The following is a 24595-nucleotide window of genomic DNA, read 5'->3' on the forward strand; positions in this document are numbered from 1 at the left end:
TATAGCCCATCGCCAGCTGGCATCCCCGCACGCCACCCACCTTCGCTCTTAAAAAGAAATCCCTCCCCGGCCTCCCCCCTGCGCCGCACACCCACGGGCCCCCCAGAACAGTGGGATGATGCTGCTGCCCCCCACTCCCCGGGGTCCCCTCTTGGGGACAGGGATGCTGTAGAAGGGCAGATGCGTCTCATTGTCCGTCGTGCCCAAGGAGATGCCCGGTACCATCATCCGTGGCACCGCGGGGGCGCAATCCTTGCCAGAGCTGCTGGTGCAGCTTGTTGTCCCCACTGGGGACAATGGGGACCCTGCCATGGTCCCAGGTTGGTGGCAGAGGACCAAGAGCAGCAGAGGGCACTGCTGGTTCGTCTGCCCACACCTCGCCTTGCTGGGTGATGAAACGCTGCGTGAAGCGTTGCCCAACGTTGGGATGGCTGACATGGGATGAGGAGGGGACATCCCGAAGTCCCGAAGTTGCTGTTAACACTTCTGCCTGCCCTGTCCCTGCTCCTTCCCACCTCTGCATCGGGTTCTTCATCCCGGGATGCAGGGCTGGATCTGGAGCATCCCCGGGCAGGAAGGTGGAGATGGAGCATCCTGGGATGCAGGTCTGGATCTGGAGCATCCCAAGGCAGGAAGGTGGAGATGGAGCATCCGGGATGCAGGGCTGGATCAGGAGCATCCCTGGGCAGGAAGGTGGAGATGGAGCATCCTGGGATGCAGGGCTGGATCAGGAGCATCCCACGGTGGGAGGATGGATGTGGAGCATCCCTGGGCACGGATCTGGGGAGGGGGCAGCTGGGCTCAACCCCCAGCAAATGGGCTGTTCCCCAGGGATGTGGAGCCTCCAGCGCCCATAGATGAGGAGGAGGAGGAAGAAGGCAGCAGGTCATGCCCCTTGGTTGCAGAGGAGACAGCAGCACCATGCGCTGTGTTTTGTGCCAGCAAGGGCAGCATTTGCCTTCCCCCTTGTTCCCCCAATACCTCCTTTGCTTTCTGACAGAATTGCTCTTTTCTCATCCCATCTTTCCCTTTTTTGCTCTTTCTCCCCCGCTCCTTCTCCTCGTACCCCTCTCGCCCCAGGTTTCACAGACCCCTCTCCATCCCCTGCAGGTCCCTGCCACCCTCTGCGGGATTTTTTCCCTTTCTTGTTCTTTTTATTTTAAAGTTTCCATGTGTCTTTGTCTTAACGAGCCAGGTTAAATATTCCGTAATCAGTGTAATAATACACCTGGACTCGTTCGCGAGATATCTGCCTTTTGTACTGCGACAGGACATTAATAGTAATTATTCTGCTTTGTAATTGGAGCTTTAAATACTAATTCAAACAGCCAGAGGAAAACCAATTAGTGCTAATTTATCTCTATGTGTTTTGGAGAGCCTGTGTCTGTCATACTGTGAAGAAATAGGTTGGTAATTAGTACAGTTGGGTGGTAGATAGAAGTAATTATCAGATTCTTTCATGTTCTTTAAAGGAAAAACAACAAAAAAAAAGAATCTAAAGGCTGCGTGAGTCTCCCTTTCCAAGGAAGTTTGTATCTCGATGATGGGAGTGCCTGGTCCCGGCCAGTTCTGGGCTTGTGGGACCTTGTGCCCCACGATGGGACAACTGATCCCGGGGATGGGATGTTACAGCAAAGCCCTTGAGGTGCTGGAGCGAGTTGAGAAGAGGGAGCGGAGCTGGTGAGGGGCTGGAGCACAAGTGTGATGGAGCGGCTGAGGGACCTGGGGGGTTCAGCTGGAGAACAGGAGCTGAGGGGAGACCTTCTGATCTCTGAACTGCCTGAAAGGAGCTTGGAGCCAGGGGGGTCGGGCTCTGCTCCCCAGGAACAAGCGCCAGGAGCAGAGGAAACGGCCTCAAGTTGCGCCGGGGAGTTTGAGGTGGGAAATTTGGGATCATTTCTTCCCCAGAGGGCTGTGGGGCATTGGAACAGGCTGCCCAGGGCAGTGCTGGAGTCACCATCCCTGGAGGGCTGGACAGACGGACATGAGGTTCTCAGGACATGGGGCAGTGCCAGCTGGACTCGATGAGCTTGAGGAGCTTTTCCAACCAAAATGACCCTGTGATTCTATTCTATGAATCCTACCCTATGCATTTAAGCCAGACCTTATGCATTTGAGACGTAATCCTTCTTTATGAATCTTGCCTTGTGCATATTCTCTATGTTTGAGCCATACCTTGTGCTTTGGACCCGGACCCAGTGCATTTGAGCCAAACCCTATGTGTATGAGCCATATCTTGTGCATTTGAGCCATACCCTATACATTTGTGCCATATCCTATGCATTTGAGCCTGACACTATGTGCTTGAACCATACCCTATGCATTTGAGCCGTACTTTGTTTGAGCCGTACCTCATGTGCATAAACCAAAGCCTATGCATTCAAATCGTACCCTACGCGTATGAATCCTGCCCTATGTATTTGAACCAGACCTTGTGTATTTGAGCCGGATCCTATGCATTTGAGCCAGCCTGCACGTGTATAGCTATACCTTATGGATTGGCCATACCCTGTGCATTTGAGGGGTCATTGGTGGTGCCCAAAGGGCCGCTGTGTCATTGTCCCTGTCCCCACCGTCTCCCGGCACTGTCACTTGCAGCCCATGAGGACGCAGCAGGTTCCTTGAGGACGCTGTGCCCTGCCACATGCTGCTCTTTTTCCTATTTTGTTTTGTCCTCTTATTGGATAAGAGGATCTGGAGGTTTTCTGTGCAGGGAGGATTTGGTTTATGGTTACTTCCATCTCCCCCCGCCCCCTAAATTGTGCTATTACACAAATAAATAATGCATAGAGGGCTTGTTCACCCCACGAGGGTGTCGGGCTGAGCCAGACCAGGATCTGCAGGAATTCATTAATGGCCCATTCTGTATTTCCTTTTCTCTTGAAGAACCCAGTGGAGTTACCTTGGTAATAATAAAGTGCACGATTCCAGGAGGGAGGGAACAGATTCTTATTTTGATTAAACGGATTTCTCCTCCTCCCCTCCTTGCCCCTTTTATTCCTGCCAATTTAAAATTTTTGTTTAGGGGGAAAAAAGAAATTATAAGTAAATGCTAATGATGGAAAAAAGCACATTTTTTCAAGGGAGGGGAGAAAATGCCATTGGAAGTCTTCTATGCGAAGAGATGCTGGGGGGCACAATATATCAAAGAAAATATAATACACCCAGGTTAAAACTAATGATTGCCATATAATTAGATGTGAACCATTGTGCTATAAATGTGTATTCTTCAGCGTGCTGTGATTTTACTGTAAAAGAGAGAGAGAGAGTGAGCGCGAGAGCGAGCGCACAAGAGAAAGACAGAAAAACACAGAACCCAGCAACATACTATAAAAAGCACTCTGTTGACTTTTCTGCTGTTTAGTATTCCTTGCCCGTACTCCCCCGGGAGTATGTAATTAGTGCTTTATGAAGAGTGCATTTAAAGCAGTTTAATATTCACCTCATTCAGTCTGAAACAATGTGATCACTGCTTAGACAAATCACTGCTCCTTACTGACATCCTCTGTCAGTACATTACCTCTGAAAAGACCTTTCAAGAGGCTTGGATGTTAATTAGTTGTCTATCATGTATAAACAGAGCAGTGAGCAGAAGGGCTGCACCAGGCCAAAGACACACAGGGAAATACTGGAAATACTTTTTTCTCCTTTTTTTCCCTCTTTTTTTCCCTCCCCCTTTAATGAATTCCTGGCTTTCTCGTCGCCCGCTCCCCGGTTTGCTGGCATTGCGCGGAGTTTGGCGTGGCCTGGAGTGCAGCCTGGGTTTCCCTGCTGCTGGGTGCCCTCCTGGGGATGCTGAGCCAGCTTGGCCCCGTGGGTCTCTGCGGGCAAGGGGCTTCTGGACCCCAGCTGGCATGTGGAGCATCTTCTGCTCTGGCCAGGCACCTGCTGAGTGCCCTGCTGCCCCCAAAGCGTAAGCATCCCAGCCTCTGCATCCCGGTCTGCATCTCTTCCCTGCATCCCAGTGCTACATCCCATCCCTGCATCCCAGTGTTACATCCCATCCCTGCATCCCAGTGCGACATCCCATCCCAGCATCCCAGTGCTACATCCTTAGCCTGCATCCCAGTGCTACATCCCATCCCAGCATCCCAGTGCTACATCCCAGTCTTTACGTCCCAGCACTACATCCCAACCCTGCATCCCAACCCACTATCCCATCCCTGAATCCCAGTGCTACATCCCAGTCCATGCAAACCAGGGCTACATCCTAACCCTGCATCCCAACCCAGTATGACATCCCTGCATCCCAGTGCTACATCCCTACCTTGCATCCCAGTGTTACATCTGATCCCTGCATCCCAACCCTGCATTCCAGTGCTACCTCCCTACCATGCCTCCCAGTGTTACATCTCATCCTTGCATCCCAACCCTGCATCCCAGTGCTACATTCCAGTCTGTGCATCCCAGTGGCATGTCCCAGTACTACATCCCAACCCTGTATCTCAATCCTGCATCCCATCCCTGTATTTCAACCCTATATCTCAACCCTGCGTCTCTGTGCGATATCCCAGCCCCATATACCAACCCAGCATCCCATTCCTGAATACCATCCCTGTATCCCATTCCTGTATCCCATCCCTGTATCCCATCCCTCCATCCCATCCCTGCATCCCAACCTTGCATCCTATCCTTGCATCCCAGCCCTGCATCCCATCCCTGCATCCCATCCCTGCATCCCAACCCTGCATCCCAGCTCCACATCCTGGCCCTGAATCCCAAAGTTCCTTCCCAAGCAGACAGGGATCTGCAGCCGAATTCCCCTGGCTGCTCCCTATGGAAATGCAGAGCTGCTGTACTTGGCTGAACATGGGAGCGCCCCAGCCTGACGAGCTGCTGAGCTCTCGGTGGGACCGGGCCGGGGACCCCTGGGCTCTCATGGCAGCACCTCACCAGGATTAGGGACATTCCCACTGGGACACGGGCACAGCGATACTGCAGGGCTGGGGACGGCACCAGGCGCCTGCCAGCGCGGGAAAGCGCTTTAATCCCGGCACTGACACCAGTTTAGTGACGGAACGCGCTGAACTAAGCGCTTCTGCACCTATAAAATGTGGTTACTGACACCCACCCACTTTTCTAACATGCTGGGAAATGAATGGATGGGAAATACTATCGGAAAAGGAAGTATTGCTATTTAAAACGGAGTTTAGCTTCGCACAGCGGCTTTACCCGGTGCAAAGCCCGGCTGGTTTGCTGCGGTGCTCGCTTTGTCAATGCTGAGAAGCAGCTCTCGCTGGTTGTCACAGCCCTCGGTGACACCAGCACAGGGGGACGAGGGATGGGGGAGCGGGTGGGACACCTGGCTCTGACACCCTTATTGCACCCCAAATGCCTCTTTAACCATTCAAAGAGACTCTTCCCGTTTTCCGCCGCTGCGTCCTGCTGTCCCGGGTTAAATGTCTGGCAGATGACGGCGGCCACATCACCCTGCCTGCCCCCGGCTTGATCTGCTCAGGGAAATCCCGCAGATCGGGGGCAGCGCTGCAATCCCCCCCAGCCACATGCCTGCAGGATGTCCCCACATCGCCAGCCCTGAGCCCTCCTTCTGTGGGGCAGCATCCCCGCCATGTCCCCCTGCGTGTCCCCAGTGTCCCCTGGGTGCAAGGCACCATCCCGGGAGCTGGCGTTGGCTCTGCTCGTGGTTTCTCCATGGTGGGGATAGAGGACCAGAAGCCACCGAATCCTATTACTGATCTCCATCTGGCCACCCCCGTTTGCTCGTCCAGGTGCTCATGAGCCAAATCCAGCAAATCCAACACTTCCCGGGGCCGGCTCCCTGCCGAGGTGCTGGAGGAGCAGCTGAGGTCCCGTGCTGTCCTTTCCCTTTGAGAAGCAGCAGACACGGGATGCTGCTCGTTCTGCTGCTGGGAGCAACAGCCAAGACTTGAAATCACGGGTGGTTTTGGGGTGAGAGACCCCCGCACCTCCTGGTCAGGCTCCCAATGCACACGTGCCCATGGATGTGTCCCCGTGGCATGGTGGGGACACACTGAGCGTCCCCATGGGACACCATCCTGAGCCTCCCTGCCTGCCTGGCCACTGAGCAGCAGCTCCAACACCCTCCGGCTTGGGGTTTTTCCCCCTTTCTCTCCCTTTTTCACCAGTTTGTTTCCCCGGCTCTCTTAGTCACGAAGGTGAGGCACTGACAGAGACACAGACATCAAAAACAAGAGGTGATGAAACGCCAAGAATAATTAACTTGCACTAAATCACTGGGCCCCAGTGGCACCCTGCCAAAGCGCTGAGGAAACTGGAGCACGAAGGAGCTGAGTTATTATTAATAATCACCAGCGCCCTCATGAAAAACAACCTATTTTGCACCTCTCCGTGCCCAAGGAGTGGGAAGGGAGCAGCCGGGCATAGGGACCATGAGCACAGGGGACAGGTCTCCTTCCCGCTGGCTCTGCGGGTGCGCAGGGCTGTACATCCTGGGGATATTTGGGACTTGATCCATCCCATCGGGACCGGCCGGGCTGGGCCGGAGCAAGTCTGCTCCCGCCGCGCATCCTCCACGCAACCCCCAGCCTTACGTAAGGGCGTCCTTATCCTCCTGCCATCGGGGCTCGTCCTCGCACCGGCTGCGAGCAAGAGCTCCGGTTCCCAGCGTGTGGGTGAGCCCGCGCGCCCCGGGCTGGGCGTCGCGCAGCTCCTGCACCTCTGCTTGCAGCTCGTTTGCACCCTGCATGCAACCGGCTGCCGTTGCAAGAGCTGATGGGTGGCTGATAGCGGGCCAGCGTGCAGCTGGCGCATCCCCGGCTTTGCAGGGCGTTCGGGACGTGTTTTCCTCACGTCGTGCTGGGATTTTGCCCTCTGAAGCTCTTGAGAAGTTGCGGCTGGGTGTGCAGAGCTTGCTGCCCTTGCTGCTTCACAGCCTGCTTGGATTATGTGCGTCAAGGACTGAGGGAAGCCCCCCAGCACCCATTGCTAGTGGAAAGGATGCTCTAGCTCCCGCAACCCGCCCTGGGTACCGCTGTGCTTTTTGGGAAGAGAAAAAGAGACTTCAGCGCAAAGACTCCTTCTCCGCTGAATGCTGAATCAATGGCTTTGCATTGCAAGGCTTGTTTTAGGGTTGGATCCTCCGCAAGAGCCCGGGCAAGCGCTTTGCAGGATTTGGGGTTGATTTCAGAAGCCACATGGCTGAGGGCAAAGCCTGGGCCCCAGTTCCCACCACCATTCCCACCAGTATGTGTTTCATCAGGGAAACCATCCCAACCTGGGCCAAATCCTCCCTGGCGGGGTAAACCCGACGGTGATGAAATTTTGGAGAGCTGTAAATCTGATGCGTTTGTAAAACCTCTAAGCCTCCATCTGCAATGCGTAGGTAAACCTTTAATTCCTTGACAGTACAGAGCTAACTCCCAGCTCAATCCTTAATTCCTGAGCACCGTAGCCCATCAAATTTGGGTCTTGTAGCCCAGCTCTTGTCTGCAATGAGCAGCATCGGCTGCCCGCTGCAGCATCCCTGCTTTTGGGATGTGATCTGTGTGTTCCCGGTGGAAAAGTCCCCTAAAACAAGGTGGCTGTGCCACAGGTCCTGCTGCTTTTACTCCATTGAGCAAAATCTTCGAAACGCCTTTTGCATCTCTCTAAAATAGGGATAACGATGGCTCCTGCATCCTTGCAGTGCCCTGGGATGCAGGGGGACGGGATGGAGCCCTCAGACCCCTTGTCCCAGCTCCGAACCAGCTCTCCCTTCCTCTACAAAAGGCTGAAACGTTTCCAACCGATGTGACATGTTGGAATGAGACTGTTGCTTTGCTCCGGCGGGTGCATCACCAGCATCCGCTGAAAGGCTTTTTCCCTCCCGGGAGCCTGTTGGAGCCGATCCCCGTGCGATAGTGAAGAGGGTGCAGCTGTGGAGAGACCCGAGGGAGCCCGACGGGTTTTTGGGAGCTCATCAACATCACGATGACAAGCGCTGGGGATTGCTCCACGTGTTGTACAACGCGGGGCCCAGCTGCTCGGGAGAACATTTCCCAACCTGGAGAAACCTGTACGGACGACCACCCTTTTCTTAAGCAATTTTCCTGACTCAAGATCCCACCCCGAGTCAGCGGGAGAGACGGTTCTCTGCTGCCTCTTACAAAACATCTCCATCCAAACCGGTTTTCCCATTAATCCCTCTTCCAGGGATTATTTTTTCCTCCCTTTTTTGGGGGTGACCATGGGTGCTGTTGGTTCTTTTGGTCTTGTGTTGGGCCACGGTGCTGCGTGGTTTGGGTTTTCTCAGCTGGGGGGGGACTGAGGCCACCCATGGCATCAAGCACAGATTAACCAAAATTGTGCCCTTTGTAGGAAAGGTTTTCCTGGGCTGGGGGAAAGGGAACCGGGCAAATCCAGGTGAGATGCAAGTGCTGGGGGATGCTCAGCCCTTTCTTATTTTAGTGGCAGCAAATCCAGAGGACAACACCGTGTTCACCCCCCCCGGATTTACAACACATTTATAAGGAGTGAATCCTTTTACAGATGAATGAAAAGTCACTGATTTATTTTGGCGTTCTGCCCTGGTGGGCTAAAACCCACCCATAACATACCCTGGGAACATCTGCAGTCCAAGGCACTTAGAAATTCATTCTTCCCATTTGGGGATGACCCACCGGGCTCTGTGACCATGTCCCGGCAGGCAAAGGGTTACAGGGCCCCGTCAGCTCCGCTCCCCATTGCACAAGGGCGGGTTTGGAGGGTTTATTTTACTACAAGTTTCAGACAATGAAGGTGTGTCTGCGCTCTGTGCCTGGTTTGCCCGTTGTGTAGGCGTCGGGTTCAGCGCCGTCTTGTCAACACTTGAATATGTTGAGCATCACTCACGGGGCATTCTGTAAGAAACCTATTAAGTTAATTACCGAGGCTCGGTGTGTGTGTGTGTGTGTATGTGTGAGAGCGAGCGTGTGTGCCTCTCATGCAAGAGAATTTGGCTTTCTTCGTGGCAAGACACTTGTGATGCAAGGCCTGGCCTCTCGGGGTGATGACATCTCGTCTGCGGCTGTCACTGATATGGGACTCGTGTCCTGCAAGCTGGGGAGCCTGGGGGCTGGTTCTGGGGCTCAGGGGTAGGACCCCCCCAGCCAAACATTGGGACCTGCTTCACCTCCCTGCGCTGACCCTGGTGACAGGCTGGGGAGGAGTTAGGACGGAGAGCAGTCCTAAATTTGAGCTCAGACTGGGGTGTGCTGCCTGCATGGGGCTGCTGAGCATCCCTGGAGGTAGCAGCAGCTTTTGCTGTTGGTTTAGAGCAGCATTTCTGTTCCGTCCCAGCACGGTTTTGACCCCTTGGTTTGGGAAAAGGGCTGAGAAGGACCCTCTTGGTCGTTATATTTGCACTGCCACCCACAAACGGCTCATAATAATATAGGCTGGAGGGGAGAGCTGTCTCAGACCTGGGGGCACGGTTTGTGCAAGGACACAGCGCAAGAATAACACCCAGCAGCAATGGGCATTCTGGGGGGTGACATCCCCTACACTTTTCCTCTCCCCCCTTTCCCTCAAGTCTCTCCACTGCCTTTGCAACCCCTGGACATGGAGCTGGGGGTCTGAACCCCATCCTGGACAAGACCAGGGTTATTTGAACGATGCCGAAACACTGCAAGGAGTGTCTGCACCGCCCCTCTTGGCTTTCCCCGCATCTCACCTCGCCACCCCCAAAAATCCATTAGAAAAATGAGCTTTCCCAAGCCGGGGTAGGGAGCAGGTCGAGCGCCGGCTCCTGGCTCCCAGGGTTGGGGAGGAATAGCACAAACAGCCCCCGGTGCTCACAGGTAGGGCTCGGCCCCCCCGTCCATCCCCCGGGAGCCGGGATCCGGTGGACTTTTATGGAAGAACGGGAAGTCCGTGGCACCGCCGGAGCAGCCTTGGCAGCCGCTGCCGCGGCGCTCGCCAGCCCTGCAGAAAGCGCCGTTAACCCCTCGTCCCCGGGACGGGCGACGCCAAAATGCTGCCTGCGCCACTCCTGGGGGGCAGGTCTGGAGGGGTCAGCATCCCTAATGGGGGTTTGCATTGAGCTGGGGGCTGTAGGATGCTCAGCAGCTAAAAAGGAAAATAGACATCGAGAAGGCGCGTCTGGCTCGTTCTCATCTAAATCGATGCAAAAGGCTCGTGGGTGTCCCGAATCCTTCATGACCCCCCCTGATTTGATACAAAAAATACAGAGCAGGAGGGAAGCGGGGGGAGAACTCGTGCTGCTCCAGCAAAGGATGTTTCCTGTTGGAGTTTTCTCCCGTCCCAGGGGCAGCTCTGGACTCTCCCTGCGAGCGCTGCCAAGTCCGGCTGTCAGGAAGCGGCTTGGGGGGGTTTTAGGGGGGGACACGGCGAGGCCGAGCCCACGGCAGCCCGGATGCGCTGGCGGGGGCCAGACACCGCGCTCCCCTCCCTGCGGGTCCCGGCCAGCGCTGTCGTCATCACGTCCAAAGCGGGGGAGACTTTTTTTTGCCAACACGAGAAGAAAAAGTAATTTTAAATAAAAACAAAATAAAGAATTAACAAATCAGCTCCCCCCGGCTCCTTCCCCATCGCTCCCATCAGATTAGTGAAGCCAAAATAGCCCCGTTGGCCCAGAGCGGGGCTGGCACGCGCGGGCTTTGATCCGCCCCCGCGCCCGGGAAGGTGCTGGGCTGCGGATCAGACACCCCGGGGAGGAGGAATTTGCAGGGGAGGTGTGCGGCGTGCGCAGGCACCCATGGGTGCCCTCCAGCCCCGACGTGCCCCCCCGATCCGGGGCTGGGCTGCTGGGGTGGGATGCAGCATCACTACAGCGGCAAGCATCCTCCCTCCCGACTCACCACTGGGTATCACCCCCAAAAATGGGGGGTTATGCCCCAGTTTCAAGCCCTGAGCTTTCAATCTGGTGCATCAGCATGGACCCGGGTTTTGCGTCATGTCAGCGGTGCAAAAACCCGCTCAGAACTGCGGGACCACCCTGGAGAGGAGGGAGGGGATGCTGCTTTTTGGGCAGGCTGGAAAACATGAGGTTTTTTCTGTCCTCCCAAAGCCTTGCAGTGCGATATGAGGCACCCGGGCTGTATTTTTATCTCTAAAAGCCTCTGAGCATCTCCCACCCTCCTCAGCATCCCTTCCCCTTGGACCAGACGGGAGCTTTGAGCATCTCCACCAGCCTGGTTGCTCCTCATGAGGGGATGTGTGGTTCCCACATGAGATGTTCAGCCCCGTGTGCCCCACAGACGTGTTTTTATTACTGTTTACTACTGCTTTTGGATATCGGCGATGCTGGGAACGTGCTGGAGCTTTGCAGCCACCCAAGCACATATATTCCCGTCCCGAAAGGCGAAGCAGCCGGTGGAGTGTCCCCGCGGGGTCCAGCCCCAGGGAAGGTTTCAGCACAGGCTCCGCTCTCATCCACATCAAATCGGGCTACGGGCCTTTAAATGAGTGAATTAGGCAAAATTTGGTGTTTCTCCAAGAATCCTCCGGAAATCTGCTGCTGGAAAAGCAAGCTCATCTTAAAGCTACACGCACGCGGAGCAAACAAGTTTTCCACTCTCAAGAACTGCAGAAACTTAGGATGGAAAAGACCTTTTTGGTCCTACCCAGCCCTTTTTCTGGCCACTTTGAGCTTTAAATTGAGATCTCGGGGGCTTTACTGCTGGCTTTGGAACCTCTCGTTGTGCACATTTCTCTGGAGTTGTTGCAGCAATTTGCAGATGTCCCATGAGAAACGGGGGTGATGGGGGTACCCTAATGAGCACAGGAGATCCCGCTGGACCTCCTGGAGAAAGAACAGGCTTGTGTAAAGCCTGGCTCAGCAAAGCGGGTGCACAGAGGGAGGCAGGTGGCAAGCGGGGGGGTTTGAGTGGTGCCAAACCAGCGAGGCGAAAAGCTGCCCTAATGCACCTGTGCCATCCTCAAGCCTTCCTCCTCCTCCTCCTCCTCTAAATGAAATGCTTCCCATCCAGTGATGCAGCACCCGTCGTTATCCCATGAGGAGGCAGAGGATGCTCATGAGGAGTCCTGGATGGAGCCCACCCCAATGATCCCTTTGCCAAGGCAGCACCAGGATGGAGGGTCAGGGTGACTCATGTGGCAACCAGCTCCGCCACGAGCTTGCCCGCAATTGCAACACCGCGGAGATATTAAACCAAACCAGCCAGGGAGCCCGGCATCCAGGCAGCTTCCTAACACGCCCCTGGGGTTGCTATCAACATCCCTGTTGTTCTTCGCAATCGCATCCAAGGTTTATCATCCCGGGTTTACAACAGAAGCCCAGGGGCTGGGAGGCGGGGTGTAACCGTGCGGGACGCGATTGCGACGCTCCCCAAAAGGGTCTTTTCTTTTTGGGTGCGCCGGGTTGCAGCCGCCCCACCGTGTGCTGATGCTGCTCCGGCTTTCGGCCACTGTGACCCAAAGCAAGGTGTAGACATCAATGGGAGTTTGTACATCCCTTTGCCATAAGCTGATTTAATTCATCCTTTTATCCGACCGGTGCAATTTTCTTGCTTAAGTGAACCCTGACACTTCCCTGCTGGGAGAGAAGGGGTAGAAAGAAAAGTCTTTAACGCAGTTTCCTAGTGAAACGGGCATTTCAGCGCCCAAATCCGTCACTTAGAGAGTCACGGAATCCTGGCAAAGCCTCGTCTGGGCTGCACATCGGGGACCGGAGCATCCTGCATCCCGTCCTCCCCATCGCAGCGCTGCCCTTTGCCTCCACAATACCCCGGGTGTTTTGAAACAAAACAACCCCCTTTTTCTTTTCGTTTCAACAGAAACGTTTTTGCCTGGAGTTTCAAAACCACCCAGGTGTCATCACAACCTCCGCTCGGACCCCTCACCTAGATCAGGGCTGGAAACACACCCAGCGGAGCCTCCCGCTCTGGAAACGGGATGTTCTGCTGCTGAAACACCATCCTCGGGCTCTGGGAGGGGGGCAGGTGAAGGTCTCTGCAGGGAGCAGACCCTGAATGGTTTGGGTTATTATTAAGCGCAGCATTTTGTCTCTGCTGCTTTCACGCTCCTAGATTAAAAAGAATCTTGCAAAGAGCCAAACACCGAGGTGATTTATGTTTATTTTGCTCACTTAATAACCCTACAGCATGTCCTTCCCTGGGGCATTAGGGTGTATCAGACACGCATTAATTTAAATTACAACCGTGCCTGATATTTATTTTCTAATATATTTTTATGGTAACATTCCCCACTTATAGCCATCTAAAATAATAATTAAAAAAAAGCGCCAGGCCATGCCAAGAAGCTGTAATCACAACCTAATAATCTTAAAAGCAATCGGGGTAAATGGTCGGTGGTGCTGACCCTGGAAAGCTGGAGAAGAGGCTTTTTGGAGCTGTGTCACAGCGGTGTGGCCACCCCTGTCCCCTCTGTTGGGGACCCAGGGGTGACAACGGGACCCCTCGAGCTGCTTCTGCTCCTTGGGGACCCTCGGGGACTCGCAAGGAGTTTTCCCAGGGGCTCTAATGAGCCTCGGTTCATTTTCATTTTGGATGAGGCTGTATAGTGCATGGGCACAGATTTGTGCAGCACCATCTATGTGATGGTCCCTGCCTGCTGAGAAATGGTGTCCTGGCATGATATTGATATTAAAACCACTCGTTTTTGATGCTTGTAGCTGCGTCAATCCCCAACCAGGCAGATCCACTGGCTATAGGGCACCAACCCACCCAGGTTCAGCTTTGGAGGTTCTGGATCTGCCCTAAAGAGAAGCCCCTTGTGGAAAGAAATGCGCTTTTCCCCCCTCTTTCTGTGCCTGTAAGCGGCTTAGATGAAGTTTATCAAACTTTCATGCTCAGAGTGGCAGCGAATGAGCCAAATATCACTTGGTGAGTGAAACCCTGTGAGATTTAAAGGAAATAATGGGCTCTGGGTGATGTATCTGGTTCCATGTAGCTCGGCCGGTCTCTGGGATGCGGTGCTGGACCAGGCATCACCGGAGCCTGCGGAGAGGAGCAGGCGGCCCCGGAGCAGCAAATTAAACTCTCATTTGCACGCATGAAAAGCAAAGCAGCCGGGCAATTAAGAGCTAGGCAAAAAGTGAGGCTGGAGGCGGGGGGTACCCATGTTTCGGTGGGATGCTGAGCATCGTTTCTGCCTCGGGTCCGGGATTATCTGTGCCACGGGCTACCAGCAAAGGTCAAGGACCCTGAGTCACCCCCAGGATTTGGGGATTGCGGCCATGGGGAAGCACCGGGGAGTAGGAAGTGGGAATAACTCTGGGCTTGGGAAAGATGCTCTGGTCCCAGTGGGAAGGGGGATTTTTCTGGGTTTTGGGGTGCGATGGGATCTGGCACTGAGTCCTGGTTTCGTGGCTTCCCTCCTGATTTACCTGTTCTGGTGACATCCCCACCTCGGTCATATTTTCTACCCCCAAATCTTTCCATTCTTTATCTGTATTTATTCCTACTAATTCCTTTCCTGGTGGAGAGAACACGACGTGGACACGCCGAGCTTTGATTCGCTGGCATAATGACATTGGCATAACGGGATGTGACATTTAGAATTTAAAAAAAGAAGAACTATTTGCATGGTAGGGACTGACAGTCTCCTTGGGGCACAAAACCCCCATTTGATGGTGATGGGAGCAGCGAGGGTGGTCTGGGGCGGGGAGAGGGTTGATGTGGGCGAGCTGGGCTGGATCGGGACCATCCCACACCCCGGTGTGGGAACCGGGCTGAACAACCGGCGAATGGGCAGCTGGGCTGGGAAATGCCAGAGGTTGGGAGTGCTGGGAGGGCCCTGCCCTGCTCTCTCCACGCACAAATAATTGGAGGGAGAGTTTCTCTTGGACCGGTTGTATTTTGTATATTTTTCTCACATGTTTTTTTTAGGTTGGAAAGCTCAGAGCAGGACGAGCCGGGGTAGGAGCGATCCTCCCTTTGGCGAAACCCAAAGTTTGCACCTTCCCCTGCGAGGAGGCGGTAGAACAGATCCCGCTCCAGCTGCAATTAGCATCTTATTCCTTTATTCCTTGTTCAAGCCTCCGCTCCGCTCGCAAGAGGCCGGTTTGCCATCCCGCCGGCTCTGCCTTTCCCGGGATGCTCCCGAGAGACGATTCCGAAATCCTGACCTCGTTCCAAAGATCACAGAAAGCCAGAATAACGACTCGGGGCTGCTTTGAAGCCTTTTCTCCCCCTCTTCGAGCTGCGAGCAGCGCAGGTTGTCTGGGGATTAATTTCCCTGCTTGGCTAATTGTTGGTTAATCACATCACCTCCCCACGGGACACGGTCCCCATCACCCAGATGGGGTCCCCAGGGCTGGGATGGGACACGCTCCCGGTGCGGTGACAGCCCAGCCCTGGGTCCCATCATCATCTGTTTGTCCTGGTCCCCTGCCAGCGATTGTGCCGATTCCCACACCCACTTTTCCATCGCCCTCCGTCCGTCCTCGCCCGGGCGAATTGCTGGCACTTCTCACCACCCAACCCTTCTTTTCTTTATTATTATTATTATTATTATTGTTTTTTCCCCTCCTCTCCGATGGGATCAGACACGTTCGGGAGAGGGGGAAGAAAGGAAAAGAAGGCAAAACAAAAAAAAGATCAAGAGGAAAACAAAAGTGTGACTCACTGCCTTCTTAATTTATTTGTATTTATTTATTCCCCCGCCCTCCGCTGAGATGCGCAACAGGCAACACGGAGGCTGTGATCTACACGGATGCTGTCCAGCTTGGCAAAGGGTGTTGGGAATAATGTTCTCCTCTCTTTTTGGCTGAGGAAAAGAGGCACGTAGAGCAGGTCCTGGCATGGAAATGGTGTGGGTCAGATTTTTCGGGCTGTCCAGGTCTCCATGCGAGAGTCCCACCGGCATCCCCTGCCCCGCACAGCACGGTCAGGGGGGTGGAAATATCCAACTCCAGCTCCTCGGCGGGGGAAAGAGAGAAAGAGAAGATAAAAGGCTGGAAAGCTCAAATGGTGTCATTAGAAACTATTAATGCTCTCATAAAAGGGCATTAATAAACACGCCAGCTCATTAGCATCCATTAGCTCCCCTCCTGGCAGGGATTTTTGGGGGCTGCTGATGTGTGATGCTCCCCTTGCCCTCACCGGCATTGAGCCAAGGGGCAACAGGCTGGGGGGGGGCAATTCCTCTTTGCAAACCATTGCCCCCGCACTGGGAAAATCCCATTTCCCACCTGCAAGGGACGGGAAATTCACAGGAGCAAACGGGGCTTCACACCCGACCCCACCAGCATCTCTCACAGCCCGTGCGCCTTGCAGAGTTTGCTCCCTTGCTTCCAAAATAACTGGTTAGTATTACAAATAAAATAAGGCAGGGTTGACAGTGCTCATCCCGACTTTCTCCCTGCCGCCCTCTTCCTGTTCTCGCCTCTTAAAAGGAGATTTCTCCTTTGACTCTCCCCTCCCCGGGGCGAGCCAGAACCCGCAGCATCTCGGGGCGAGCAGGGAACCCGCAGCAGCAGGGAGGAGGTTCGGCCGCTCCCCAGCACCCATGGCCAAGCCAGGAATAGCAGCGAGGTCCCCGCCGCAGGGGAGCAGCCCTACCCGGAGCTGGAATTAAAAGAGAAGCCTTGGAAAAGCGGGGGCTGGCGGCCGGCCCGCCTTGGGGTTTGCTGCGAGGTTCTGCTGGCAGCCCAGCCCCACAGCGCACATCTGGGGGAGCGGGAACAGCTGGAGGGGCTGCGCACACATGGCTGGGGAGAGAGGATGTGCACATCTGGGCAGAGGGGGGCATGTGTGTTGTCTGGGTATAGGCAGCGCGCACATCTGGGCAGTGAGTGTGCACATCTGGACAAGGGAGGCATACACACTATCTGGGCAGCGTCGATGTGCGCATCTGGGTGAATGTGGCGGGCACATCTGCACAGGTTGTCCTCGCACATCTGGGCATCCCGGGTAGGGAGGGAGCCCAGCACAGCCCCACATCCTCATGTCCCACCCCAGTTCACCCCCAAGTGCTTCTCGCCCGTACACCATCTTCCCCTCCCCCTGGGAACCACCCAAAATCTTACTCATCCCCTCTCCATGGGGATATTTTAATCTCTGAGTGTGAGCCAGCGCTGGGACCCGATGGTCGGGGACACTTGGTCCCCGGTGACCCTCACCAGCCCATGACTCAGTGCAAAGCAGGTTTCTTTTCTTGGTGAAAGCAAAACCTTTGATCCCAAAGATCCAGGGAACCGACCCTGCTCCCCGCGTGCACTTTTGCTTGCAGTTTATCTGATGCATCTTATTTCTTTCTATTTCTTTTTCGGGGTAATAACTCCCCGGGCAGGTTGGGACGGAGGAGCCCTGGCAGCAGCGCGTGTGTGGGCAGGACTGGAATAACGGGTGCTGGGGGAAGGATGTACAAGCGCTGGCAGCATCGGTGGGAGGTGGGGGCCGCTTGGGAGTAACACAGCAGGTCAGGGGTGAGGTGGCTCTTTTGGGGCCAGGATGGGGCCAAAGCTCCCGCTGCTGTCCCCTTGTCTTTAATCCAGTCCTAGCGAGATGCTCGTTGTCTCAAAGCCTCCATCCTCCAGGAAAGCAGCATCTGGCGGCCCCACATGTGGGTGACAGCAGGGTGACAGCACCACCTGTGTGCCAGGACATCATGCGTTGAGCATCTCAATCCCAAATATAATAAAATCCCCAAATAAAACCCTGGGGACACTCCTTCCCCACCTCCCCAGCTCCCTAACGACCTTTGCAAAGAAAACACCCAAAATGTTGGAATATGAACCCCCGAGGACAAGCGGGTACAGCCGGGGGGTCTGTCCCCACCGCATCTTTCTCTGGGGGGTCTCAGTAGCCCCTCACCCCTTCTTCTTGTCCTTGCAGGGTGCGCAGCTGAGGAGTGGGGACATCAAGGGACGTGTGTTGTCAGGTGAGTGTGGACCCCATGAGGACACCGGGACACAATGGGGGGGACATGAGGGGTTCCTGGGTGCTGCCTGAAGTAGGAGCCACTTTTTCTCTTATTTTTCTAGAGGCAAAAGTGGTTAAAAAACCCTCCCGGGTGGCTGGAAAAGCTCCAAAGCAGCGCAAGAAAGAGAGGGGTGTGTGTGTGTGTGTGCAGGGGGGATGCAATCAAAAAGAAAACCACGAGATAAAAGCCGGTGAATCCCAACAACTTCTGTGATGTTGAATGAACAAAGACTTTGGGTTCCAAACAGGCTCATGGAGTTCATACCCCCAGGGACTTGGGGAGAGGGGTCAGGGGGCTCGTCTGGCTGCTGGGCACCGAGTTCTGGAGGTTCAGCCTCTTGGCCCTTGTCATTGTGTCCTCCTGTCCCCAAGGGAGGGCGAGGGGTGGATGTCCCAGCTCTCTGTGTCCTCACCAGCCGGTGACGATGCAGCTGCATCCCCAAGCCAGCTGCAGGTCCCACATCTGGGCAGCCGAACATCTGCAGCAACGTGGGGAAACAACCCCAGGCTGCCAGTAACCTGAGAGCTGCTGCTTCCACCACCAGAGCAGCCTCCTCCCCCCAAAACTGCACGTGGGGGGGTTGCAAAAGCTGGAGCGCAATGGCCGGGTGATGGAGGAGAGGTCGGGGCGCTCAGCACGGGGGCGAGGAGCACCCCGGGGCTCTGGAGTTGAAAGACGAGGAGGAGGAGGAGGAGGAGAGGGCGGTGGCTGAGGTGGGGAGCAGGTTATTTCAGGAGAGGGAAAACAGGAGCTGGCCCACAGGCCAATTTAGGAGAGATTTGGGTAAGGGAGGGGATGGGATTGGCGGGGTACAGCAGCTGCTGAGCGCTTTCTCCCTCCAGCTCCACACATCCCAAGGGACCTTGGTGCACGGTGATGGGTGGGAGAGCTTGATCCCAGTCTGGATTGGGCCGGCGTGTGCTGGTTACACTGGGAAGCGGGTTCTATGAGGGATGCTCAGCCGTTATCTTTTGCATCCCCAGATTACATCCGCCCCACGCCCACACCCCGCAGCGGGTACCACCGCTACCAGTTCCGCCTGTACCGGCAGCCGGCTAACGCAACCGTTGTCCTGACCCGCGAGGAGAGCATCTCATTCCGTAAGGACCAGCTGTGTGGCCCCCCCCACCCCAAACTGCACCCCGAGGGGTTTCCTGGGGGTACGGGTAACGCTATGTGTTCGGGCGTTCCCAAAACGCCATCTTGGGGATGCTCGTTTGGTGCAAAGGGACTTGGAATCCTTACACGGGACATGGCTGGGGTGTCAAATCCTTTGTGGATCAGCACAAACCCTCGGCAAAATATCTGGTAACGGCCTGGCTAGCGGGATCGGGAGGAGGGAGAGATCTCTTGGCCATGAAATGGGGCCGAGTCCTGGCTGGCACGTCCGCCCCGGGTTGCATCACCGCCAGCTCGGAGCGTGCAGATAAGGATCAGACCTGGAGATGGTTTAGCAACGGATTGCTCAAACGGGGCTGACACAACGCCCGCCACCTCCCAGCTCCCCTCCGCCCTCCGCCGAGCGCGATGGGGCTGCCGCCTCCCAAAATTGCCGCACGCCAAGGATGGAGGTGAACAGCCAAGACCCCCAAGACGTGACGGGACCATCCCTGCTGCTTTGTCCCGGATGGGTGCACTCCCAAACTGGACAGGGACCCATCCTGCAAAGCGCAAAGCGTCGGTTCCGTCCCCGGGCCGGTGCGAGCGTGGGGCACCGCAGCTCACGTGGCCTCGGCAAGGGAAATTTCCAAACTTTCCCAGCCGGGAGCACAGCTCGATGGGCAGGTCAGGTCGGTGCCTCTCGCCTGACTCACCCCCGCGCCGTCTTCACCAACACGGCACATCCCGGCGAGCTCCTTGTCCCCAAACCCCCCTGCCATTCCCCAAAACCCACCGGGACATGATGCTGCGAGTCTCTCTGCGGGTTGTTTCTGCCCTTCGCTTTGCTTTCTGGCTCATTAGCTTTGTTTCTTAATGACGTGCGCTGAAGACACCCCCCCTGCCAGCACTGGGGCACTTCCCCAGCCCCTCGTCCCCGTGTTGTCAGAGGAGGGGACTCCGCTGCTGTCACCCAGGGCCACACACCGGTGTCCCCATCACAGCATCCGGGGCTGGGATGGGAGCCTGGGACACCCACCAAATGGCTTTTTCCAGATAAATCCTCTTTTTAGCGGGATGTGCATCCCCAGCTCCCAAATCTCACACCTGAAGGGGTTCAGCCACCAGACCCACATGACCCCCAGAAGATCCTCCCTTGTCCCCGTGGCCCCAAGGCACAGGGTGGCTGGGTGCTCCCCACCTCATGCCGTCTCCATCTCATCCTCAAGTTCTTGGTGTCTCGAGGGTTTTGAATAAATCCGTTCCCAGGGACCGCGGTGGGACAAACACTGATGGAACCGCTGGCACATCCAGCCTTGTGTGGGTCACCATCACTGTCACCATCACTGTCATCATCCCTCTGGCAGCTTGTCCTGCTTGGGGACAACACGGAGCCCCATGGGAGTGTTTCTCGGGGACAAGCTCCCCCCATCACCCCCTGCCCAAGCAGGGCTACGGGCTGCACGCTGGAGGCTGAACTGGGCAAGGCGCTGGGCCAAACTGGGCTGAACTGGGGAGGGTGGCGTGTGCCGGGCGGGATGGCAGGAGCTCGGTGGCAGAGCCGAGGGGCTGGAGCCTCCAGGAGAGGGCACTAAACTGGGACCTGCTTGTCCCCACGCCTCCCAAAGAGCCATTTCTGCTGCACATCCCCGGGAAGTCAAAAAGCGAGGGGCGATGGCGAGTACGGAAAATAAATCAGTGCTGCTGCTTCTGGCCAAGGCTGATGGAGCACCCTGCTCATGTCCCCCTGCGACACAGCACCGGTGGCAATGGGGAAACCAGTTGTTTACACCAGAGGTGTTTCTCCAGGCTGGCTCTTGAGCAAAATGACTTGTTTCATCACCAAAAAAACAGCATCCTGATCCTTCTCCGGGAGCGTTTCTGATCAACCCCTGCCCCAGCCGGCTCTCTAGCTGTGCAGCCTCAGGCAAATAACCCTCTTGCAGCCTCAGTTTCTCCACTGGAGCGTGATTCACTCCGCTTTTTGGCTGTGCAATTGAATTGTCAGGGGGTGCGAGCTCTGTCCCCCTTGGGACTGAAGATGGGGAGCCTGGGGGTGTCCCCAAAGCTGAACAGGCACCAAAAGGCAGCGCAGCCCTTCCTCCCCACTCGCCCCATGTCCCTCCCAAGCTGTGTCCCTTGCCAGCCGTGTTTGTACTTTGGGTGAGATGCGAGATAACAGTTTGTGGTCTGCAAAATGTCACGGCCATGGCGGGGAACCCCCTCGGCCAGGGGAATTCGGGTGTCCAGCCACAGTGGGGTGGCACCGGGGACATTTCCACCCATCCACAGCCCACGGGAGGATGGGGGCTGTTTGTTTTCCACCTCCTTCCTTTCCCTTGCCGGGTAACTTTAATTAGCAGAGGATTTTGAGGCTTAACTGCACCTGCCCGCTGGTGCTGTATCTCCCTCTGCTTCCACCCTGCTGCACCCCGGTGTACATGGGGAGATGCCCCCTGGTACCCCCACCCCTCCTCCTGCCCCAGAAAGGGATTTTACACCTGGAAATGCATTTTTGTCACCCAGCAATGTCACCTTTGGGATGTGGCGAGTCCTTTGGGGAGCAGGGGCCCAACCGGCCACCCTCCCCACGGCTCCATCCAGCTCCGGCATCTGCATCGGGGCAGCGGCGTTGACTCACGGACCGACCTCGCGCGTCTCCCATCCGCCCAGCTGGAAAATCGGGTCGGACCGGGGCCCGGCGGGGAGGGAAAGGCTGCGGCTGGGCCGGGAGACAGCAGCGGGCTGCGGGGAGCACACGGTCCCGGCCAAAGTCCCCGGGTGTCGGTTAATGGTGACCGAAGCAGCCGGCAGCCTCCCGCCCACCTCTGCCAGGACATCATTAATCTTGGTGGAAAAGCATCAGGGCTCCTATCACGGAGAATGGCCCCGCTGATGAGGCTTATAAATTACAGCCCCCGGTGCTGCGGGGGAGGCGGGGATCGCTGGTTTGCGGGGGGCAGGGTGTGAAACAGCCCCGTGTAGCCATTGCTGGAGGGTCCCCGAGCTCCCCTGAGCCCAGCGGCCGCCCCGTGCCTCAGTTTCCCCACCCAGCACCCGGGGATCACGCAGCCGCTGCGCGTGTGGGTGTCGGCGGGCGCTCAGATAAGGGTCAAAGCGCGATGATATAATCCTGCAGGAAATGAGCTTGAAAGTGGACCAAGCCGCAGATGAAGCGTCGCATTGTTTTGGCAGGGAGAGGGGCCGGCGGCACCGCGACCTCAGCTCCCCGGCCGGTCCCGTGGTCCCGGTGACTCACGGCCCGTGCTCGATTCGGGATGGTTTGCAGAGGGACGTCACCCTGGGGTGCAGGATGTCGTGTTGGGAAGGCACACCCCATTTGGCAATGCTCCCAAGGGCTTGGATTTGGGGTGCAGACCCCCAGCCCTGGTACCCACCTGGAGCATCGCTCCCATGGCCAAACCAGCGGCTGCACCCAGGGCTTTCCCTGTGGCCGGTCCCGGTTTCCCCAGTGGGACGGGCACAACTGGTGCGATGGCAGGTAGGAAAGTAGGTCAGGAAAAGCCCTCACCCTGCGTGCGGAGACGGCGAAAGCTCGGCCCCCCCGGCTCCTTTCATCCCCATCTCTCCAGAGGCTGCTCCAACATCAATGCCGGCTCCAGGCACCCCTGGGAATTGGGGGGGCCGCTGCATCTCGCTTTCACCCCACTCCCGTGGGGCACCGGCCGCTCCCAGTGGAGTTTTCCGAGCGCTTTGATACCCATCGGATGAAAGGCACCCGCTGTGGGCACAGTGGGAGCATCCCCCTTTGGGATTCCAGAGCTGGGGGGATGGATCGGAACCCGAAGCAAGAGTGTTATTTGGGGATGGAGGTGTTTGTGGAAGGTTTTGATGGCCATGCAGGGGTACGCTGGGGGTCATAGCCATTGCCTGGCAAACCTGAAGCCCCATCGGGCTCCTGCATGGGGACCTGTCCCCCTCCCTGGGCTGCCATGAAGGTTGATAACACGGCTCCATGTCCCAGCTGACAGTGACTCTGATGAGACACGGTGGGACTGTCCCTGCCCTTGGCTTCTTTTGGGTCCTCAGTGGTGGCGGTGACACCTGGGACACCCCCAACCTTATGTGTTTCACCATCTCCTCCCAGCTGGCATCTCGGGGTGCAGGATCTGGTCTGAGCATCCTGCACCCCCTTCCCAGGCACCAGAGCATCCTCTTTGCAGCTTTTCTCACCTCTTTCACCTTGTGAATTTTCGGGTTGTCCTGTGCAGGGACAGGGGACATTCGATGAGCTGTTGGGAGGTCACAGGGTGCAGCGGAACCAGGAACATCTTTGGAGCCCATCGGGGTTTTTTTTGGCCACGGCAGGGCCTGACTCATTGCCTGAGGAGGATGGAGAGTATGTAGGGGGAGCTGGGCACCCCCCGAGCCATCGCTGCCCTGCATGGGGTGATGCAGCAGCTTGGGTTTTGCTCAGCACTTTTATTTTCAAGAGCAACGGGGATGGTTTTGCTCGGCTGGGGCTGAGATGGGGCAGATAAGGGCTGCCAGGCTGCGGTGTGACATTAAAGAGCAGCGCCAGGAAGGGGAGAGGAGGGGGTGACAAGTTTCAGATCAACAACAAGCCCCGTGTCCCCCGCTCCACCACACCACAGCCATGTCTCGGGATGGAGGTGGCAGCGTGAGCTGCTGGGGTCCCCTCGTCCCCGGGGAAAGTCCCTCTGGCCAGGGAGGGTGATGCTCCACCAGTGCAGAGGGGGGGATTTGGCACAAGGGTGCATGGGATGCAGCAGGATCCAGCCCCAGAGCATCCCCCCCACGTCCCAACCACCACCCAACCTTCCTGACCCCCTTTCCCTCTCTCCCCAGTTCGCTGGCCGCTGATGAAATTTGTGAAGAAGTATCGGATGGGCTCCCCAGTGGCCGCCACCCAGTTCCTCACCAAACACTACGAGGATTAACACAACTCATCGAGATCCCCCGTGATGCGTCCACCCTCTACCAGCCCCGCTGGGCAGAACGAACCCCAGCTCCTCCTCTTCCAAACCATGGGGGGACTCTCCTCTCAGGGTGACATCCTAAGCATGAAGGCAATGCCAGGCATGGCCCAGGATCACCCAGGATCACCAGGGGATGGGATGGGATGGGATGGGATGGGATGGGATGGGATGGGATGGGATGGGATGGGGATGGAGATCAGGATAGGATGGGGTGGGGTGGGGAGGAGGATGCAGATGCAATGGGATTGGGATGAGGATGGGGATGGGATGGGATGAGGATGAGGATGGGATGGGGATGGGGATGGAAATGGGATGGGTCCATCTGGGGGGACCCTCGGTGACACCACGCGGGGTGACACTGTGGGAACTGGTCACTGACTCCCTTTTCCCCCACTCATTGCCTCGACCAGCTTCTTTCGGAAAGCAAAACCAAAATTAAAGCCGTAAATCAGAAGAGCTCTGCCTGCTGGCCACTTAGCCGGACCTCCCTTTTAATTAGCTCTTTAATTAGGCTTTCATCTAGGACTCGGTTTTCTCCGAGGCTTGGATTCGCCCTCCTTGCAGCGCGTCCTTGGTGGCTCCGCTGTGACAAGGCTGATTTTATCCCGCCGCTGGCCAGGAGCACTTTGAACAAACTACGGGCAGCGAGGCCCCAGGAAGCGTTTTGCAGGCTGGGGAAACTGAGGCACAAAGGAATGACTCGCTCACAG

General features: G+C 56.4%; 1 protein-coding gene across 1 annotated transcript in view; it reads left to right on the plus strand.

Moving 5' to 3' along the window:
* The window catches only part of PEBP4 (phosphatidylethanolamine binding protein 4), a gene marked incomplete at its 5' end in the record, with an annotated part of 72304 nt that extends 48411 nt beyond the window's left edge, over positions 1 to 23893 (plus strand). Inside the window, 3 exons of the mRNA XM_082072784.1 lie at positions 17739 to 17784; positions 18810 to 18926; positions 23755 to 23893. Coding sequence (XP_081928910.1) covers positions 17739 to 17784; positions 18810 to 18926; positions 23755 to 23846 — 255 coding nt within the window. The 3' untranslated portion in view covers positions 23847 to 23893. The remainder of the gene's footprint in view (positions 1 to 17738; positions 17785 to 18809; positions 18927 to 23754) is intronic.
* Positions 23894 to 24595: the final 702 nt, after the last annotated feature.

The sequence above is a fragment of the Streptopelia decaocto genome, assembly GCF_964273445.1.
Source record: "Streptopelia decaocto genome assembly, chromosome: 25".
Taxonomy (NCBI): Eukaryota; Metazoa; Chordata; class Aves; order Columbiformes; family Columbidae; genus Streptopelia; species Streptopelia decaocto.